Source organism: Hippocampus zosterae, chromosome 12, assembly GCF_025434085.1.
Source record: "Hippocampus zosterae strain Florida chromosome 12, ASM2543408v3, whole genome shotgun sequence".
Lineage (NCBI taxonomy): Eukaryota > Metazoa > Chordata > Actinopteri > Syngnathiformes > Syngnathidae > Hippocampus > Hippocampus zosterae.
This window is the reverse complement of record NC_067462.1, coordinates 541794-558864: the sequence shown is the minus strand read 5'-3', so window position 1 is coordinate 558864 and position 17071 is coordinate 541794. Positions and strand designations below refer to the sequence as shown.

At 54.9% G+C, this 17071-nt stretch overlaps 2 protein-coding genes across 6 annotated transcripts; both read left to right on the top strand.

Annotated features, from left to right (window-relative positions):
- The first annotated feature begins 261 nt into the window (after positions 1 to 261).
- Positions 262 to 3749, top strand: nup35 (nucleoporin 35). 4 transcript variants are annotated; one of them, XM_052082039.1, is made up of 10 exons: positions 262 to 572; positions 642 to 806; positions 1218 to 1382; positions 2027 to 2154; positions 2240 to 2291; positions 2429 to 2537; positions 2818 to 2887; positions 2970 to 3098; positions 3308 to 3430; positions 3540 to 3749. In XM_052082039.1, exons 2-10 carry the CDS (start codon positions 665 to 667, stop codon positions 3615 to 3617), a joined length of 996 nt encoding a protein of 331 aa, XP_051937999.1. In that variant the 5' UTR covers positions 262 to 572; positions 642 to 664; the 3' UTR covers positions 3618 to 3749. The 4 variants fall into 4 exon arrangements, with proteins under 4 accessions (XP_051937999.1, XP_051938001.1, XP_051938002.1 ...); XM_052082041.1 differs by having other exon boundaries at positions 262 to 806; positions 2036 to 2154; XM_052082042.1 differs by lacking the exon at positions 642 to 806 and having other exon boundaries at positions 263 to 572.
- A 4348-nt stretch (positions 3750 to 8097) lies between these two features.
- itga4 (integrin alpha 4) lies at positions 8098 to 17001 on the top strand. 2 transcript variants are annotated; one of them, XM_052081996.1, is made up of 29 exons: positions 8225 to 8426; positions 9097 to 9273; positions 9355 to 9476; positions 9720 to 9832; positions 10118 to 10250; positions 10323 to 10390; positions 10651 to 10780; positions 10951 to 11036; positions 11132 to 11194; positions 11452 to 11592; positions 11666 to 11774; positions 11858 to 11952; positions 12027 to 12117; positions 12199 to 12244; positions 12320 to 12444; positions 12759 to 12913; positions 13072 to 13224; positions 13312 to 13388; positions 13465 to 13606; positions 13680 to 13781; positions 14175 to 14251; positions 14331 to 14420; positions 14509 to 14596; positions 14697 to 14804; positions 14885 to 15010; positions 15257 to 15382; positions 15481 to 15582; positions 15651 to 15770; positions 15851 to 17001. In XM_052081996.1, exons 2-29 carry the CDS (start codon positions 9101 to 9103, stop codon positions 15962 to 15964), a joined length of 3075 nt encoding a protein of 1024 aa, XP_051937956.1. In that variant the 5' UTR covers positions 8225 to 8426; positions 9097 to 9100; the 3' UTR covers positions 15965 to 17001. The 2 variants fall into 2 exon arrangements, with proteins under 2 accessions (XP_051937957.1, XP_051937956.1); XM_052081997.1 differs by lacking the exons at positions 9720 to 9832; positions 10118 to 10250; positions 10323 to 10390; positions 10651 to 10780 and having other exon boundaries at positions 8098 to 8426; positions 8940 to 9273; positions 15851 to 17000.
- Positions 17002 to 17071: the final 70 nt, after the last annotated feature.

Below are 17071 nucleotides of genomic sequence, written 5' to 3'. Positions count from 1 at the left end.
TATTTCGTCCACTCAACAAGATACGGATGTTTTTCCGGTGACGTTCGTCTCAAGTTTGATGCGTTCTCGTGCATTAGGGAAAAAAACCCACATAGTTTGACAAACCCATAGGACCAAATGTTTTCATGGCATTCCAATATTTGGGAATCGTTTTCAATGTAAAGTAAGACACTTGTGTATTAAATAAGATTTGTTTCAGAATGTTGAATCGTTGTTATTGAGCCTGTGGGGTGAAGTGTGGAGCGCATTGGGTCATTGAACACATCTTTTCGAATGGCAATTTCTTCCGGGTTGAGCGTGCAGGCAAAAATCACCACACGCCGCGCCCGACCTACGCACTCTCCGAACTCCCACACATTTGGGCTCGGTACAGTTTGGATTGAGACCACTTTGTACGAAACATTTGGATGACATCGACCCGGCCCCGAAAGGCTCGTCACCTCCAGCGCTTTGACACGTTTGAGCGTGCCTCTAGCCGGGTTTGCTCGTCGTTCGCCTGACGTCACTTCCGCCATTTCAAATACCCGGCCCAAAACGACGCAAAGTCTACCAAAGCGCCATGGAGCTCCAAGGTAAGTCCACCGTGAGCATAACTAAACCCTTTGCGCTCTGATCCTTATCCTTATTTTTCCTACCGGTAGTTGGTTAGCTTCAAGGAGACATTATGCAGTTTTTTCACAATTTGAAAGAGTTCCCAGGCGTCTTAGTAACATCTCTCTGGGACGCTTTCATCAAAATACCCCAAGGATCAAGAATCGCAGACATAGTTTCACAGCACAGAAGCTCTATCATGTCAAAGCCACAAGGTAAGCAGAGCTGCAGCAGTGGTGGAGATTAGCGTTAGCAACTCTAGCTTCTACAAATACGAGAATGTGAGTTGTTTGGCACGGATTTGTTTTAGCCATATTGGCGTCTGAATCCGATCATATGCATTTAAAATGTTGTGAGGCAAAGTTGTTTGGCCACCGTTCTTGTAGTAGTTTGACCATGACATGCGCCACACCACCACCACATGAATTGACAAGCGTGATGCTGACGGGCTGCATCTACAAGCGGGGCCGTGATAAAATCAATGAGCTCTCGCTCTAGCTTTGTGGCTCAGCGCTATGTGGCTATGCGGGGTGACATACGTCAGCTCCGCCCCTAAAACGGCCCAGTTCCACCATGGCGAGAAATGAAAACTTGAAAGTGAGTGTAAATTGCTCCCGTCCTCACAGTGGGATCGGAACCCATGGCTCTGGGCTCCCCGACCTCGCCCAAGTCTGCCCACGGCGCTCAGTTCCTGCCGGGCTTCTTGATGGGCGACCTGCCTGCACCCGCCTCTCCCCAGCCGCGCCCCTTCAGCATGACCGCGCCCCTTCTGGAGAGCTCCATCCTCAAAGGTGAGAGGGAAAGAGCGAGCGCACGGGCGAGCAGGAGTACGAGAGACTGCCGTAGTGAGAGTCAGTATGCGTATGTGAGCATCTTCATGTCATGGAGTGTGCCTTCATGAATATGAAGCTGAGAGTGTTGGACTGATGTCCTGATATCAAAATTGCCACGACGTTATCACTTTTGTCATGCACACAATAATTAAGCAGCACATCTCTCAAGTAGGCCAGCTTATTTTCCACTTTTCCAGCACCCTCGGTGGTTATTTTTAATATTTTCATTTTCATTTTTTTTTTTGTGCAGTTGAATTTGAATTGGTCATGTTTTGGCCTCCAGCGTTGACGACCCACGCTAATTGCCAGATGAAGGCGAATGTAACCCGTTAGAGTTCCTCCACCAATTCCCGTGATTCCCAATCGGCGCCTCCTTTAGCAAGTGCCCCAAAATGCAGTGTTGTTAGCAATGGGAACCCCATAGGCCGGGAGAATTTGAGCCGCCGAGCCTATGGGACCACTGGACAACGTGCACTGGCGGAAACACAGAGTTGGACAGTGTGTGCGTGGATAATCGTGTAGCGAGTTACTGCAAGAACGTGTGTGATTTGACGAGAGTGTGTCGCTTTGTGTGTGTGCGTGCGTGCTTGTGCGGCGACGAGGAGGCCCAGGAGGGTCCAGCCCGCAGCCGGTGGTCCCCGCCCCCAAGGACAAGAGCGGCGCCCCGCCGGTGCGCAGCATCCATGACGGTCCGGTTACCGTGACGACGCCCCTCAGCGCGCACAGACAGGTTGGCGGTGAAGCAGCATGTTGTTCCCTCCAATCACAGCCACTGTGCGCTCACGTGGGTGTGCTCGATTTGTGTGCGCGTGCAGTCTTTCCCCAGCATGCAGTCTCCGGTGTCGGCACGCCAGGCGTCCGCTTCAGGTATCCGGTGGCAATCCCACGCCTCCTCGTCGTTATCATCATCATCATCATCATCATCATCATCATCATCATCATCACCATCATCATCATCAGGCCGTGATCTCACAAGTGCGATGTTGTCACATACGTGCTTTCAGGCGTGCAGCAGCTGTGCCTGTCCCCCGCTCAGGTGGACCCTTTCTACAGTCAGGGAGAAGCGCTGTCTTCTGAGGACCTTCTGGACCAGACCTGGGTCACCGTCTTTGGGTCTGCAAAATAGTCACAACCAAAACACTCGTCGTCGTATTTGCGTACAGCACTTTGTCGACCGCGCAGGTTGTCATAAAGTGCTCTTGAAGTGCACTTGAGTTGAGAAAAGCTGACATCATTGTTCCCGTTTGAAATTCAAAACACCTTTGACCTTGCTCGCGATTTTCAACATCACGTCCCACAATTCAACATTTTTCATTGAACAATTGGCCAGTCGCACGGTTGCCTGCCAATATTGATCCCGCTGCAATGTACTCACATGTGTGCGTTTTGTCAGCTTCCCGCCGGCGTCGGCTTCCTACATCCTGCTGCAGTTTGCTCAGTATGGAAACATCCTCAAACACACTGTAAGACACACACACACACTCACACACGTCGAGCGGAACCTCTTGAGCTCGTAATACTAATCCCGTTTGCGTCTGCGTGTAGATGGCGTCTCCCGGCAACTGGATGCATCTTCAGTATCAGTCCAGACTTCAGGCTCGTAAAGCCTTGTCCAAAGATGGCAAGGTCTTCGGAGACGCCATCATGGTGGGCGTCAAACCCTGCATAGACAAGGTCAGCGGCTGTGTTTGTGTGCGCGTGTGGCTTTGTCAGGGGTTCCCCGTGAACGGGGGCCCAAAAAACGGGATGAGGTGATGAAGCAAGGCCAAAGTGTGAGCGGCACGCGCTCGATTGCATCACTGGGCTGGGTTGTGTGTGGATAACCACTCATAATCGCTAACATCTGGTCACGTGACCTTTGCGTCTTGTGTTTTGGCTGCCAGAGTGTGATGGAAAGCGGCGAGGTGGCCGCCTCGCCCCTGACGAGCTCCGCCCTCCCCTGCACGCCGCGTTCGGCCATCAGACCGCTTAGCGCCACCTACAGGAACTCTGCCAGTGACTACCAGGTGAGCTCTCAAGTCACCGTGCTATGACGTGTGTGCGCGTATGTAACTTTGTGTGCGTGTTCATTATTTGTGGGTCTACATACGTGTGTGCGTGCCTGCCTCCATGTAGGTGGTGACCGACAGAAACACACCCAGGAAGGACGACAGCTTCGTCTCCAAGGCCATGGAGTACATGTTCGGATGGTGAAATCACTGGACACCTGCGGCTGATTGCATGAGGTGTGTGTGTGTGTGTGTGTGAGAGAGAGAGAGATCTTGCCTCTTGGCTAGTCTCACTTGTTTTTTTTACATGTTTCAATAAAGTTTGTACATAAGATGACGGCGCTGAAGTTTTTCGTGGTGGCCACCAGGTGGTGCTGTTGACTCCGCAGGAAGTCCCGTTCTCACGTTGTCATTTTACCCACTAAGCAGCCCGATGCACTTGAACGCCAGTAGTATGCAAATATTGAAGCATATTTTGATCAATCTAGTGTATTGATCAGCAGATAAATGATTCCCCCGGTCGCCTGTTTGCCGCGTAGCGCGGGTTGCGACATCTTCCTTGAATTTGCGTGCGTCAACTTTGTCTCTCCACGGCCAATCGCCTTGTGAACAGCAACCAGACAGGACGCACACGTTTGGACGCGCACGACCGTGATCACGTTTGTCCATTGCTGATGACCGCCACCAAGGCAGCAAATGGATTTTGGTTTGATGTCAAAGATGGTGGATATCTCATGTTTTCGTACTCCTGGAGTTTTGGAATGAAGTGCATTTCAGATCCTCGCCACTAGAGGGCAGCCCCCCGTCAGTTCACGTTGACCCCCTTGCAGCGGAAGGACAAGAGAGCCTTCGGAGGAGCTAATGCGGCCTCGAGCTCGGTTGCCAATCGACCATCCCGATGGAACAAGCAGAAGCCGTTGGGTACCGCGAGGTTTTGTCTCGGCCTTTTCCGTGTCTTTAGAGCGTACGCCAATTCGGAAAAGGAAACCCCACAACGTGGAAGCGAGGAAGACGCCGGCGCCGGCGTGTCCCGGGGACACGGCAGATGCTTCGGTCCGCAAGCGTCATCTGTGGCCGCGTCGCCGTGGCAACGCCTCCGGTCACGGCAGCTGTCGTGACTTCCAAAACAACACGGGCCTTCAAACGCGCCTTCGCATCAAATGTCTGCGCGCGCGCGCGCGGGTGTTCGTCCCCGAACGGACAGGAAGTGGCTTCAGGCGGGCCTCTGATTGGATGGCAGCTGTATGCCGCTTGATCCCAAACAAGAAGTGGCGACCTCTGACATCCTGTCGCGCTTCCCTCCCGTGTCCTTGACCGCTTCTAGCGCCATGGAAACGTTTTGGATCCTTGGTGTGTATACACACACACACACACGCTCACACAAAAGATGTGTGCGAGGCCTTGTGTGGGTCCTTTTATATCTTTGAGGGGTGGGGCTTCCTGTGGTGTTGTAAATAGACGGCAGCCACATCATACCAATGCTAATTACCGACAAGATAACACTCCGTGCGTGTGTCTGTGTGTGTGTGTGTGTGTGTGTGTGTGTGTGTGTGTGTGTGTGCGTGTGTGTGCGTCCATATGTCATATCAGTAATGAGTTCAAAGCCTGCAGCAGTCAGACTGACCGTGAGCTCGTGCATGTCAGAATGTGTGTGTGTGTGTGAGATGCTTCTGCGGGCCCCCGGGCGATGATGCAAAGAAGTAAATGTTCTGTGCTCTGACGTCGTGTCCTTGGACGCTAAGAAGAAAAGCCGGCGTCCGTGATGCTACGGGCCCGTGTCGTGGCGACTGGTCGTGGCCCCATTCGTGCCGACGGGTTTTGGCTGCCATGCGAACGGCATCTTATGGCCGCCAAAGCGCGTTGCGCACGTTGCAACGACGTGGCTTCGTAGTACGGCGACCGGACCGGCCCGCCTGCAGTCCAGACCCGTCTCCCGTTGAAAATCTATGACGCATTATAAAGCGTCAAATACGAGACAGCTGAAGGCTTCAACATTTAGTGTCCTTTGGCTATAAAAAAAAAAACAAGACCGTTTGTCCCATTGAACATGAGATATCTTGGCTTTGTCATCTGTTCAATGAAATATTGTTGATGATTTGCAAGTCCCAGCGTCACTGGAATTCAACTTGAGTGTTTCGTTTTTTTGGCCTCAGCATGCACGTTACGAATGTCAGGATAGCTAGCTTGGTGATGCTAGCCAACAGCTCGAGAATGGTCCTTGCAAACCTGAGGATGCTCGCCATCTTTAGCGCGTGTCCATATTCCATCCAGTATGTAAAGTATGCGCTCTGCTTAGTGTCAAGCTACCGAATGTTTTGACGTGTTGTTATCTGAAAGAAGACAAAGTCATCTTGGCTTCTTTCTTTTATGGTGTGCTCTGTGTGTGGCTGGGGTGGGGGCTATCCCATGCCGTCTTGGTTTTTTTTTTTTTTTTTTTTGGAGGGGGGGTTGCTCGCATTTCATGGTGACAGCAAATGTTTGGATGCAGGTCAATACTGTCAGGATGAAATGCATTTCCATTCATTTGACAAATTGAAGCTAAGCCACAGGGAGCGCTCTAAACACCCATTGTGGCCAATCGGAAGCCAGATGGCAGTCACTTGTGGTAAAGACACTAACGGGAAAAAAACGAAACAAACACGTGCCCGGCAATGGCCAGTGCGTGTGCGTGTGCGCGTGCGTGTGGGTCTGTTTACGTAGTGAGAGATAAGCAACCGCAGAAAGATAAAATTCAGGATGAAAACCTGCTCCCACTCCGCCCCCCCCCCCCCCCCACACACACACACACACAACACACACAACAACACACACACTAGTATCGATGTTGTGGGCTAGCAGGACATTGAAACTCTGTTTGTGTGTGTGTCTGTTTGTCTGTGTTATCTGAGGAATGCTAATAGCTAATAGCTGGCGGGGTCCCTCCTCTTTTCACATCTATTGACTCCTGATTAGTATGATCAGATGCAGACCAGTGATAAGGATGTGTGTGTGTGTGTGCGTGATTGTGTGTGAGAGAGAGAGACTATGCATGGCCCTGTTCCTGTTGAACCTTTCTCTCTCTCACACACATACAGAAACACACACACACGCAAATGTATCCAGAAAAAGTAGGTCATACATAAAAAGTGTCAATATTACTTCAGTGGTGTATATGATGGAGTCACATGTCCCATTAGGGATGGAGGTGTAGGGGGGTGCTTGGGGAGTGTGTGTGTGTGTGTGTGTACGTGCTTGTGTGAACAGCTTGTGACATCTCCAGGCCATGATAACATCTGCTAATTGCTAACATAAGGACTTTGTGTGTGTGTGTGTGTGTGTGTGTGTGTGTGCGCGCCCACGTGTGTGTCATCATGTATGTTTTGGACGACTCCAAGATGTAAAACATGTTTGTGATGGTGTCCTCCTGCAGGGCTGAGTGCTGATTTGGGTGACAAAGGCAGACTTGGCCTCGTGTCCCGTTTGTGTGACATCCTGTGATCTCCCGGTGACCAGCAAAGTCGGGGCTCTCCGCATCCAGCCCACGTTTGCTCCGGAGACGACAATGACGGCAATACGAGCGATGCTCCATCGGTGTCAAAGTCGGGTCGCGCACGTTTCCCATCGCTCGCTGTTGCAAGACACGTTGGCATGACGACAAGTGGCGCGTGTTAGCACGGCGCTAAGTGGCTCAGCTCGACCGCCGGACTCTTCACAGATGCGAATGCGAAAGAAACAGGAAGTAAGCGGGAAGTCAACAGGAAGTGAGCCACAACTTGGCTTTGATCCTTTTTGGCTAACATGTGGCACTCATCACTCGGGGGTGGGGTGGGGGTGGCGTCACAAGCGCTTTTGTGTCACGCTTCCTGTCCACTGCGCACTCCACACATTGTTGGACTTGGTTTTGGGAAGCCGGATGTCTTTGTTTACCGTCTCGGGGCTTCCTCCTCTCCCCATCACGCTCATACTGTCCATGCTGACAACAGACCGGGACCGGGGACCCAGTCTCACTTTGCATGATGTTGACTTGACGCCAACAATCAAAGTGTCATCAAAGCTTTCGGAGGGATTTCAAAGCGGCCGTCTTTTGGAATAAGGCACCGCCATTTTATTATTATTGTATTATTGGCGAATACTCGAGTCACGTGGAAGTACTTTGTTCCAAATAGTGAGACGGCGTGACATCGGCTCACAATATTTGTTGAAGGTGTCACATGATCATTTTCGGGAGCAGCTCCCCGTTTTTGAGCGTGCTCATGGATGGTTTTTTTTTCAAATCATTTCAATCAACTGCTGACTATTTAGCTCAACAGGGGTGTGCAAACTTTTTCCATTTTTCTCTTCATGTCGCAGGGCGCTGGACGACGGATGGCGGGCCGCAAATGGCCCCGGGTCGTCCTTTGGACAGCCCTGCATTTTGATTGAGCTTGAAGGATTGAGGTCATTTGGACGAGTAGTCCTTTCACATTTTGCTGCGTTTTGGCGGCAATGTTTTTGAGGAGGATTCTGAAGGATAACTTTCTTTTGAGCGTATTTGGTCATACCGATGGAACTTTAGGGAGGAGAGTACATGATTGATGTCTGCAACCTGAGCGAGTCCCTCGTAACAGTCGGCATATGTCAGTCTTTGGTCAGTCATTTCGATTGCTTGCTGGGATTTCCTGCGCTTCGGTACGTTTAGCAGAAATTCTAAAGCCATCTGCACCTCGACTAGCACGTTTCTGGCGAGGCCTCGTGTTCGGAATGACTTCTGGCCGCCATGTAATCAGATTACATTGATGAGGAAACACCCCGCGCGCACGCGACTCGGGGGCGCGAAGAGGAAAGACCGTTAGGCAGGCGCGCACGCGCAACTCCAGGGAGGGAGGGAGGGAGGGAGCCTCCCCGCGTATTTCCTTCAACGGACGCGCGAGCGCGCGCCTAGTAGCCGGCGCGTCGAGACCAACGCGAGTTCGTCCGAGTCCAACTCGCGGAGGAGAAAACGAGACCAAGCGGCGGGACGTCACGACAAGCGACGACCGACAACCGAGCAGTGGAGGTAACCTGTCGCATGGCCGCGCGCGCGCCCGCCCGCCTTCCGTCAAAACAGCACAAGTTGCACTCCGGAGTTTTGGCTTGTTTTTTTGTTGTTGTTGTTTGTTGACACATTCGAATGAAGACCGGACTCCACCATCGGTCGCGTGCTATTTGTCTCGTTCATTCATTCACGAGTGGAAAGAACACGTGGGACAGGTGTGCGGCGTCATTCGTAAGTCCCTTTTTTTCTCCATCCGAAACTCACAAAAAAAACGAACCTACCTGCGGTTGAGCGCCTGATGTAGCGCGCGTTGACAATTCCTGTTGGCTTCAAGCGTTTTTCAAGGCAAATCTATTTTCAGGCCATTCGCAAGCCACGTGAGCCACCAAAGGGATTTTTTTTCGCCCCCCCCTCCCCCCGCCTTAAAACTTGTGACACATTTCATTCTCGCTGGCTCCCGACGAAGCTAAAACAACAACTTTTTTGTTTTTGTGGATTTGTGTTTGGAACGCGAATGAAACGTTCCCTTTTCAGCACGCCTTGAAAGCTTTTGGGCTGGCCTTTCACGTAACTCGATTGTCGATCGATTGGCATCAATCGAGGAGCCTTTTCCCGACTTTCCGCGGTTTGCGCAAGCGGCAGGAAGTGTCCAAATGTCCACGGCGCCAATGGCTCGTCGCGCATCCCGCAGAGAGATGACGGCGCGTCCCGCGGCCGGCGGGCCGGTCCTGATGGCGGTCCTGCTCCGGGTCCTGGTCTTGGTCTCCGGGTACACCTTGGACGTGGAACGGGCGCTGCGCTTCGACGGAGCTCCGGCCTCCATGTTCGGATACTCGGTGCTGCTCCACCGGCACGGGAAGCGCAGCTGGTGGGTGGGCGGGTGCCTGCTCGCAGGGTGGGGCCAATTGGCACGCCGGAACCCGTGGCTCATCCTCTGCGTGTGTTTCAGGTTGCTGGCGGGGGCTCCGGTGGACAACTCTTCTTCGTGGCCTTCTTCTTCGTCGTCTCCAGGCGGCGTTTACCGTTGCGCCGTCGGCGCGGAGCGACCCAACTGCCGGCTGATGCCCGCCGGTAATTTTTGGGCTTGTCTTCCCTCCTTCCAATTTCCAAAAGGATTTGGTATTTGGGCCCGATTTGTCAGCTGCGGTTTTGTGTCTTGTGAATGAGATATGCTTTTTGGATGTCCATCTTTGTGTGTGTGCGTGCGTACTGAATTTGGGGTGTTTTCTTGTTCATTTCTTAACTTTTGACGCGATGCCAGTCGCCACTTAGTGGCCCGGCGTGCGCATAACAGCCGTTTGTGCGCCCGCGCAGACACGACGGCGGAGTGCGGGAAGACGTGCTGGGCCGAGAGCGACCACCAGTGGTTGGGCGTCAGCCTGTCGGGACAAGCCGGCCGGCGCGGCGGAGCGGGAGGACACGTCCTGGTTGGTACCCGACGCAAACGCGATGGCGCGGATGGTGGCATGAGCGTGCGCTTTGTATTTATGGACGCGCTGCCTGCATTGCTCTCATTGAAACCTTATTTTGCTTTTGTTCCCATTGCCTTTGTTTTCATTCTCCTTTTATTTGATGCGTTTGACGTCTTCCAGTTTGCTTGTAGACAATTTTGTGTTGCTTTTCAAAATCTCGATTGATTGCATTTAGATTTTGTTTGTTTTTTTTGCATGCGTGCGCGTGGGTTGCGATTGGCCGTCGCCGTTTGCGCGTAGGCGTGCGCGCACCGCTGGAAGAACGTCTTCTACTCCAGGAACGACGGGCAGAACAACAAACTGCCGCACGGCCTTTGTTATCGCTATGACGACAGCCTCACGCACGCGCAGGCCATCATACCCTGCTACAGAGGTACGAGTGGGCTGGGGGGCCTGATGCGCTTTGACCCTTTAGTTGACACTGTCCCGTGTGTGCGCGTTGCAGACCACCAGAGGAAGTTTGGCGAGGAGTACGGCTCCTGCCAGGCCGGAATGGCCAACCAACTGGCTCAGGTGACGACCGCGCGGCTCAAAAATCCAAATTAGGCCTCCCGATAACCACCCGGGCGCAAGCATTCGTTTTTGCTGTCACCGAGGCATCTTGTCCAGCTGATTTCGAGACCGCGGCAACAAACGTTTCTTATTTCTGGTCAAAGGCCAGCACCTTCGCTTTCTTTTCTTTTTTTTTCTTAATGCTTTAATGCTGTCCCGCGATTTTCGGAAGACTTCCCATGTCCGATGAGTCTTTGGTTGAAGTCAACGTGTCGGCTCAGGACCTGATCGTCATGGGCGCTCCGGGGACGTCGTACTGGACGGGTTCCGTGCTGGTCTTCAACACGTCCGGCGGCGTCATGTCCGCCTACCTGGACCACGACGGCTCGGTGGGCTTCGGAAGCTACTTGGGTGAGCCGAGCGCCGGGGAAGCGGCGAGATGATAGGAATTAGCTTAAGAACGCCAGCGGTCGGTTTCAGCCAGCTAGCAATTAGCCAAAGGATTCCACCAATTATTGAATACATTTTTTGACGCGAGATGCTCGTTTGATTATGACAAATGACAATTTGCTATGTTTCAGGCTACTCGGTGGACGCGGGGCACTTCCTGGACGCGACTACCTTGGAGGTGGTGGGAGGCGCTCCGCAGTACAACCAGAGGGGAAAAGTAAAGCAATTATTACTCAACCCCCCCTCCCCCCCAGAAACATTCAAGCTGTAGATATCATTTTGAAGAACTTTTGTTTGCTTTTTTACTCCAAGGTGTTCATCTTCTCAGTGGACGGCAACATGCTACGTGTGCTAACTCACGTGTCAGGAACAGAGGTGATGCGATTTCCAATCTGCTGGTGCTGACGCTAACTAAGTACAACGACAGTCCAAGATAAGCAAGTGCTCAACTGTGGCTGTCGTTAACGAAAGGGAGGCAGCGATACGATGCGAAATACGCTAATGCTAGCAGATGAGATTAGCAACTGATGCTAATGCTAACCCATAGCGATGGCGTTCTTAAAATGGAGCGAGCAACCGACGTGAGCTGTGAGCAAGTGTGGGCCATGTTCTTTGTGTCATCGTGCGTATAGCTCGGCTCCTACTTTGGCGCGAGCGTGCGCGCGGTGGACCTGAACGGCGACCAGCTATCGGATCTCTTGGTGGGCGCTCCCATGGCGACGGGCGCCAGCAGGGAGGAGGGCCGCGTTCACGTCTTCCTCAACCGGGGGCGGGTGAGTTGGCCCCGCCGCCGTCCGGCGGGTCCACGCTTGGCCGGACCGCGCCGACGACGTCCTTCCCATTCAGGCGCAGCTGGTGGAGGCGGAGTTTCAGCTGAGCGGGGGCGGCGCCCACGCCGCCCGATTCGGGGAGACCATCGCGGACTTGGGGGACCTGGACGACGACGGCTATCCGGGTAAGCGGCACGCCGACGCCGACCGTAACCCGAAGTCGAAAGGCCGCCGACGTCCCAACTGACGCTTGTTGGCGCGCGTTCAGAGGTGGCGGTGGGGGCCCCCCAGGAGGACGATCTCAAAGGGGCCGTGTACATCTACAACGGCGGGAGACGCGGCATCTCGCAAACGCCATCGCAGGTGCGCCCACACGCCATCGCGAGGACACGCGCTCTCGTTCGCATACGGCGTTGATGACGTCACGGCGTTGACAGAGGATCAGCGGGGCGGCGCTGGGCGCTGACCTGCGCATGTTCGGCCAGTCGCTGAGCTCGGGCGCGGACGTCGACGACAACGGCTACCAAGGTGACGCCGCGCAGCGGGCGTGTCGCGCGGGGATGCATTGGTGCGCGCGCAGCGACTGACATTGTGGCGCATGCGTCGCAGACGTCGCCGTGGGCGCCTTCCTGTCGGACGCCGCCGTGGTCCTCAGGTAAAGGAAAAGCGAGGAGCGAAAAGCGAGCCAAGGGCAAATGGCAAGCCTGATTTGGCTTTGTGTGCGGCGCAGGTCTCGTCCCGTCCTGCGGGTGGCGGCCTCGCTCGTCCTGCCCGAGAACATCCGGCGGCAGGCGGCCAGCATCGACGTCGGCGTCTGCTTCCGAGTCACCTCCAGACACTACAAAGGAGCCGTCGGTTTGTTAGCGTTAGCTTAGACCAGCTAGCTTAGCTTGGCGTAGCTGACGTGGCTCCCATTTTACTCGCCATGTAACCTTCAAACGTGATCCGGCGAGTGCTCAAAGCAAACAATTAGCTTCGGACAGGCGGACGATCTTTGCGATAAGATGGACTTTTTTATCTTTGCGGCCTTATTTCACGCCAAGCTACGCTCCAAAACTCATGAAAGAGACGAGCGCGAGTTAGCTTTGGCAAAAGTAGGCTCATCAGCTCTTAAGTTTTGTGCGTTTTGCCTCCACCCGCCGATGCTAACCTGCGGCTTTTCTCCTCAGATCTTCAGTACAACCTGACCTCCGACCTCCTCCGCCAGCCGTCCTTCCCCCACCGTTTCTATTTCCACGGCAACGGCTCATCCAATAGCACCAGGGCCCGCGTCAGGCTGCGCCTCGGACAGCTCGGCTGCACCAACCACGTGGCGTATCGGAAGGTAAACGCCGCTGCCGCGCTCACCGGCTGTTCTTCGCGTGATGCTCTTGCTGCTAGCTCTTAGCATAAGAGCGCGTGGGTCGCGTGTGTGTGTGTGTGTCTGTGCGCGCTTGATATTTGTGGACGTTAACACCGGCGCGGGTGCGTTTGCTTTTGCAGAAGGACGTGCGCGACGTTTTCACGCCGGTCCGTTTCAAAGTGTCCTACGGCCTGCGCAAGACGACCGCTCCCAAGCACGCCGGCAAAGCCTTTGCGCCGCTCAGGCCGGTCCTGCAGAGGGCGGCGGGGAGCGGCAATACCGTCAGCAACCAGGTAAGGTAAATCCGAGCTAGCTAAGAGCTCAATACGCCGAGCGGTGCGCCCCAACGTGACGCGCGGCCGACTTGTCCGTGGCGTCAGACGCTGTTCGCTCGCCGCTGCGTCCTGGCCAACTGTTCGACGGACTTGCGACTGGACGCCGCGCTGGTCCTGCCTGGGTAAGGAAAACGGGCGCACCGTATTCCCCTGGGGCCGGGACCGGGTCGGATAGCTGACGGAGCCGTGTGCGCGCAGGGGCGCCGGCTACTTTGCGGCGGGCTGCGGCGGCGGCCTGATGCTCAATGCCAGCCTGGCGGTGGGCGGAGACGACGCCTTCCTGCCGCGGCTCGCCCTGCGCTTGCCCCGCGACCTGCACTACGTCAAAGTGGCGGACAACGTGAGTGGCCGGCCGCCGGACGGGCCCCCGAGCCCCCGCGCCGACGGCGGATTTGACGCCGGCCCCCTTGCAGGAGGACGAGGTGGTGAGTTGCGACGTCGCGGAGGAAGCCGACCGCACGGGGGCCACCGTCAGCTGCAGCTTCTCCGGCCTCATCCTGCCAGCTGGCTCCCTGGTAACGCTTTGAAATGACGCCGCCTGCCGCTCAACGTATCACATCAGAAAACCAGTCGGCCCCTCAAATTGTCCCCTCAAATAATCATTTGGGACTCGGTTGCATGCTTCATTTTCAGTTCGAATTGTGCATGAGTGCAAAGGGGGGGGGGGGGTCACCAAGGACTTAGCACAAGTGTCATTCCGTTTGAAAGGGACTCCCACAGCTCTTGCGGGACAAGAAATGTGATCGGCGTTGCTAGGCAGTTTAAGTTGCCTCGTGGTTTTTCAAATTCCCGGCGGTGGCTCTTGGTTACGATGGTGGAATGACCTCGGTCAGCCCCAACGTCCGCTTGCGAAAGCCCACACAGCCCAGCGAGCGCAAGAGAGGCGACATTTTTCCCTTTTGTGGCAGGTGAACGTCAGCTTCCTGTTGGACGTCAACCGCAATGCCACACCGGGCCACCTGGTGGTTGAAGCCCGCGCCGACAGGTGAGGAAAGCGTTTCTTTTGGGGGGGGGGGGGGGCGCACCGCACCGCAAGATGACAGGAGTACGTGCCGCGTCCTCAGCGAGAACCTGGAAAGCTCCGAGTATCTCCACGACAACGCCGTCACCTTGTCCCTTCCTCTCAAGTACGCCGTCGACGTCAGCATCCACGGGTGCGCCTTCGTTCAGTCACCGACGCTCACCCGCATAATATGAAATGCCCGAGCGATGACGTGTTTGCCGTTCATTTCTTTGGAGCAGTTTTGTGACGCCGACGTCGTTTGTGTTTGGAGACGAAGACGGCGCGGCGGTCCAATGCTACTCGCAAAGCTTCAACTACACGTACAAGGTCAGCTCGCTCATTCTTGACTGCGCCGATTCACGCGCTTGTCCGAGTACCCGCCTGTGCCACAAGACAAGGTTTCCCCTCTGGGCCGTCGTGCGTGCAGGTGTTGAATTCGGGTCCGAGCAGGTCGCCGGACACGCTGGTGGAGGTGACGCTCCCCAAGCTGCTGACGCCGTACCCGCACCGCTTGCTCCAGGTGGCGCACTGGCAGGTAAAGCGCCGTTAGCCCCCCGCCCGTGCGGTCCCGAGCCTTCCGGCAGTGGGGAACGGTGTCCCGGTGTCTGTCGGCAGACGTCGCAAGGCGCCTGCTACGTCAGCGACGCGACCGTCCCCGTCGTCGACGACTGCGACGTCCCGCGGGCGTCCCTCTTGAAGCAAACGGTCTTCTTCTTCTCGCCCACCTCCACGCGCAACATGGTAAAGGCTCCTGCCGCGCACCCGCGCGCCGCTCCTCGCCTCCTCACTTATTATTATGGAAAGTGCTTGTGCAAGCTAACGTCGAAAGCTAACATGGGATTTCACTCCTGCCGTCCTCGTATCTTCTTTAGTAGCAGTTCCTCATCTGAATTGTCTTTGGACGAGCTTACCTCTTCAGATAGTCGCAATGTGACATGAGCTGCCGGCGTGGCTAATTAGATGTGCGCACGTGTGTTTTGTGCGCAGTTCTGCGGGCGCGGCGACCAGCTGTGCGAACGACTTCTATGTCACCTGGGCACCATCGAGGCCGGTCGAGACGCGACCGTTCGGCTGGAAGTGCGACTCAACCCGGACGTCCTGCTGCAAGCGCCCGTCAGTTTGAACCAGTGGCCCGTTCGCTAGCGCTAGCGTTAGCGTTAGCGTTCACCTCACAGGCAGAGAAAGTTGAGAAGCCGCGCGGTTTGTTTCAGGGTCGCCACGGCGTGGTCATGCTGGAGAGCAGGGCGCTGATGTCATCGCCCAAGAATGACCAACACACCGTCCTGGAGCGAGAGCGAAGCCCCGCCGCGCAGGTAGGCGACCGATCACTCTTGCGCCTACGCCACCACCATGGCGGACATCTTTGCGTGCGTGCGTGCAGGTGGTGGTGGAGGCGCACTTCAGCCGAAAACCGTCGTCGGCCATCAAGGTGCTCATCGTGGTGGTGGGTTTGCTCGTGGGTCTGAAGATCCTGGCGGCACTCGTCTGGTGCTTGTGGAAGGTAAGCCTCCTTTTGGAAGGGGGGAGGGGGGCGCCCCACACTCTTTCGTAATCATCCTGACCCGCGGCGTGGCGGCGCAGGCGGGTTTCTTCAAGCGGGCCTCGCAGAAGAGCGAGGACGAGGAGGAGGAGTTGAAGCGCGACAGCTGGGACTACGTCCCCAAACGCGGCGTCAGGGGCGAGAGCGCGTCCTAACGACACGCTGGGGGGGGCGCCGAAACGGAGAAGAAACTTCGGGTTTCGCCGAGACAGCGCTTCCTGTTGGCGGGTGACCCTTTCTGCCGGGACTGCAGCGCTTCCTGCTCGGTGGCCGCGGCTTCCCGCTACACTTCCTGCCCGATGTGAACCCCCCCCCCCAAAAAAGGCTTCTTCAAGCACACTGCTGCTACACTTTCCTATTGCTGTCCTGACATTTCCTGCTGAGCGATGAGACTTTGTGCCTGGAATGCAACACTTGCGGCTCCGCTTTGCTGTCACGTGACCGCCCGTTGAAGTCACTGTCAACCTTTTTTCCGAATCTTGTTTTTATTTTGACACACTTTCTCTTTTGTTTGTATGTTTTTAAAGTGCCTTGATTATTTTTCCATTAATTGTATGACAAAGAAGCTCGGAGCGCGTCACTTTGTGTCACCGGTGACGTTTTTTGCCCTCCTGATGTCAACTTGTCGTCCACTGGAAAGTCTTGCTGCCCAGTCAGCAAAATTGGTCTGGCAGACGCGGCACGTACGCTCGGCCCACGTACCTGGATGAATGACGGTCCTGCAGCGGCCCACGCCTGGCATCCACGATGTGGGCCCGGATCTGAGCCGCATTGTAAAACCATATCTGGCGCTATTCCGGCCCGACGCTGGGCCAGAACGGGTTCCTGGTATCAGCCCGAATTCAACCTCAACTAAGCCGCATCTTTCATGAGCCACATTTGAGCCGCAATAAAAAAAAAAAGACTGTGATAAAAAGATGTTTATTGTCATAAGTTGTGAACCTCACATATAACACCACATACACTTTTCTTTATTCAACAGTGAACACAAAGTCCAAATTGGGATGCAGCTTACCCTTGAACTGTATTTTTCTGTCCATCAAATTGTTGAGCTCGCCATGTACTCTTTTCTTTTCATGCGCTCCTTCCTGTCACCATCCCGAACAGGAGCCAGATGAAGCCATCTTTGATTTGTGACATCAATTTCCTGGTCTGAGGCCATGTGTAGTAAGGCGTTTTTAGCCGAAAGAAACGGCCACCTGCAGCCCTCCAGATTGCCTGTCAAATACGACTTCAGTGCAGAGCAAGTCACTGTTGCTGGT

What these genes read in the sequence shown, in the direction of transcription:
- nup35 (XM_052082039.1), top strand. Translation starts at nt 665, where the DNA reads ATGCAGTTTTTTCACAATTTGAAAGAGTTCCCAGGCGTCTTAGTAACA. An exon ending in GGAGAGCTCCATCCTCAAAG is followed by an intron (nt 1,383 to 2,026) that starts GTGAGAGGGAAA and finishes TGCGGCGACGAG; the next exon opens with GAGGCCCAGGAGGGTCCAGC. An exon ending in ACCTGGGTCACCGTCTTTGG is followed by an intron (nt 2,538 to 2,817) that starts GTCTGCAAAATA and finishes GCGTTTTGTCAG; the next exon opens with CTTCCCGCCGGCGTCGGCTT.
- itga4 (XM_052081996.1), top strand. Translation starts at nt 9,101, where the DNA reads ATGACGGCGCGTCCCGCGGCCGGCGGGCCGGTCCTGATGGCGGTCCTG. An exon ending in ACGTCAAAGTGGCGGACAAC is followed by an intron (nt 13,607 to 13,679) that starts GTGAGTGGCCGG and finishes GCCCCCTTGCAG; the next exon opens with GAGGACGAGGTGGTGAGTTG. An exon ending in TCCAGGTGGCGCACTGGCAG is followed by an intron (nt 14,805 to 14,884) that starts GTAAAGCGCCGT and finishes GTCTGTCGGCAG; the next exon opens with ACGTCGCAAGGCGCCTGCTA.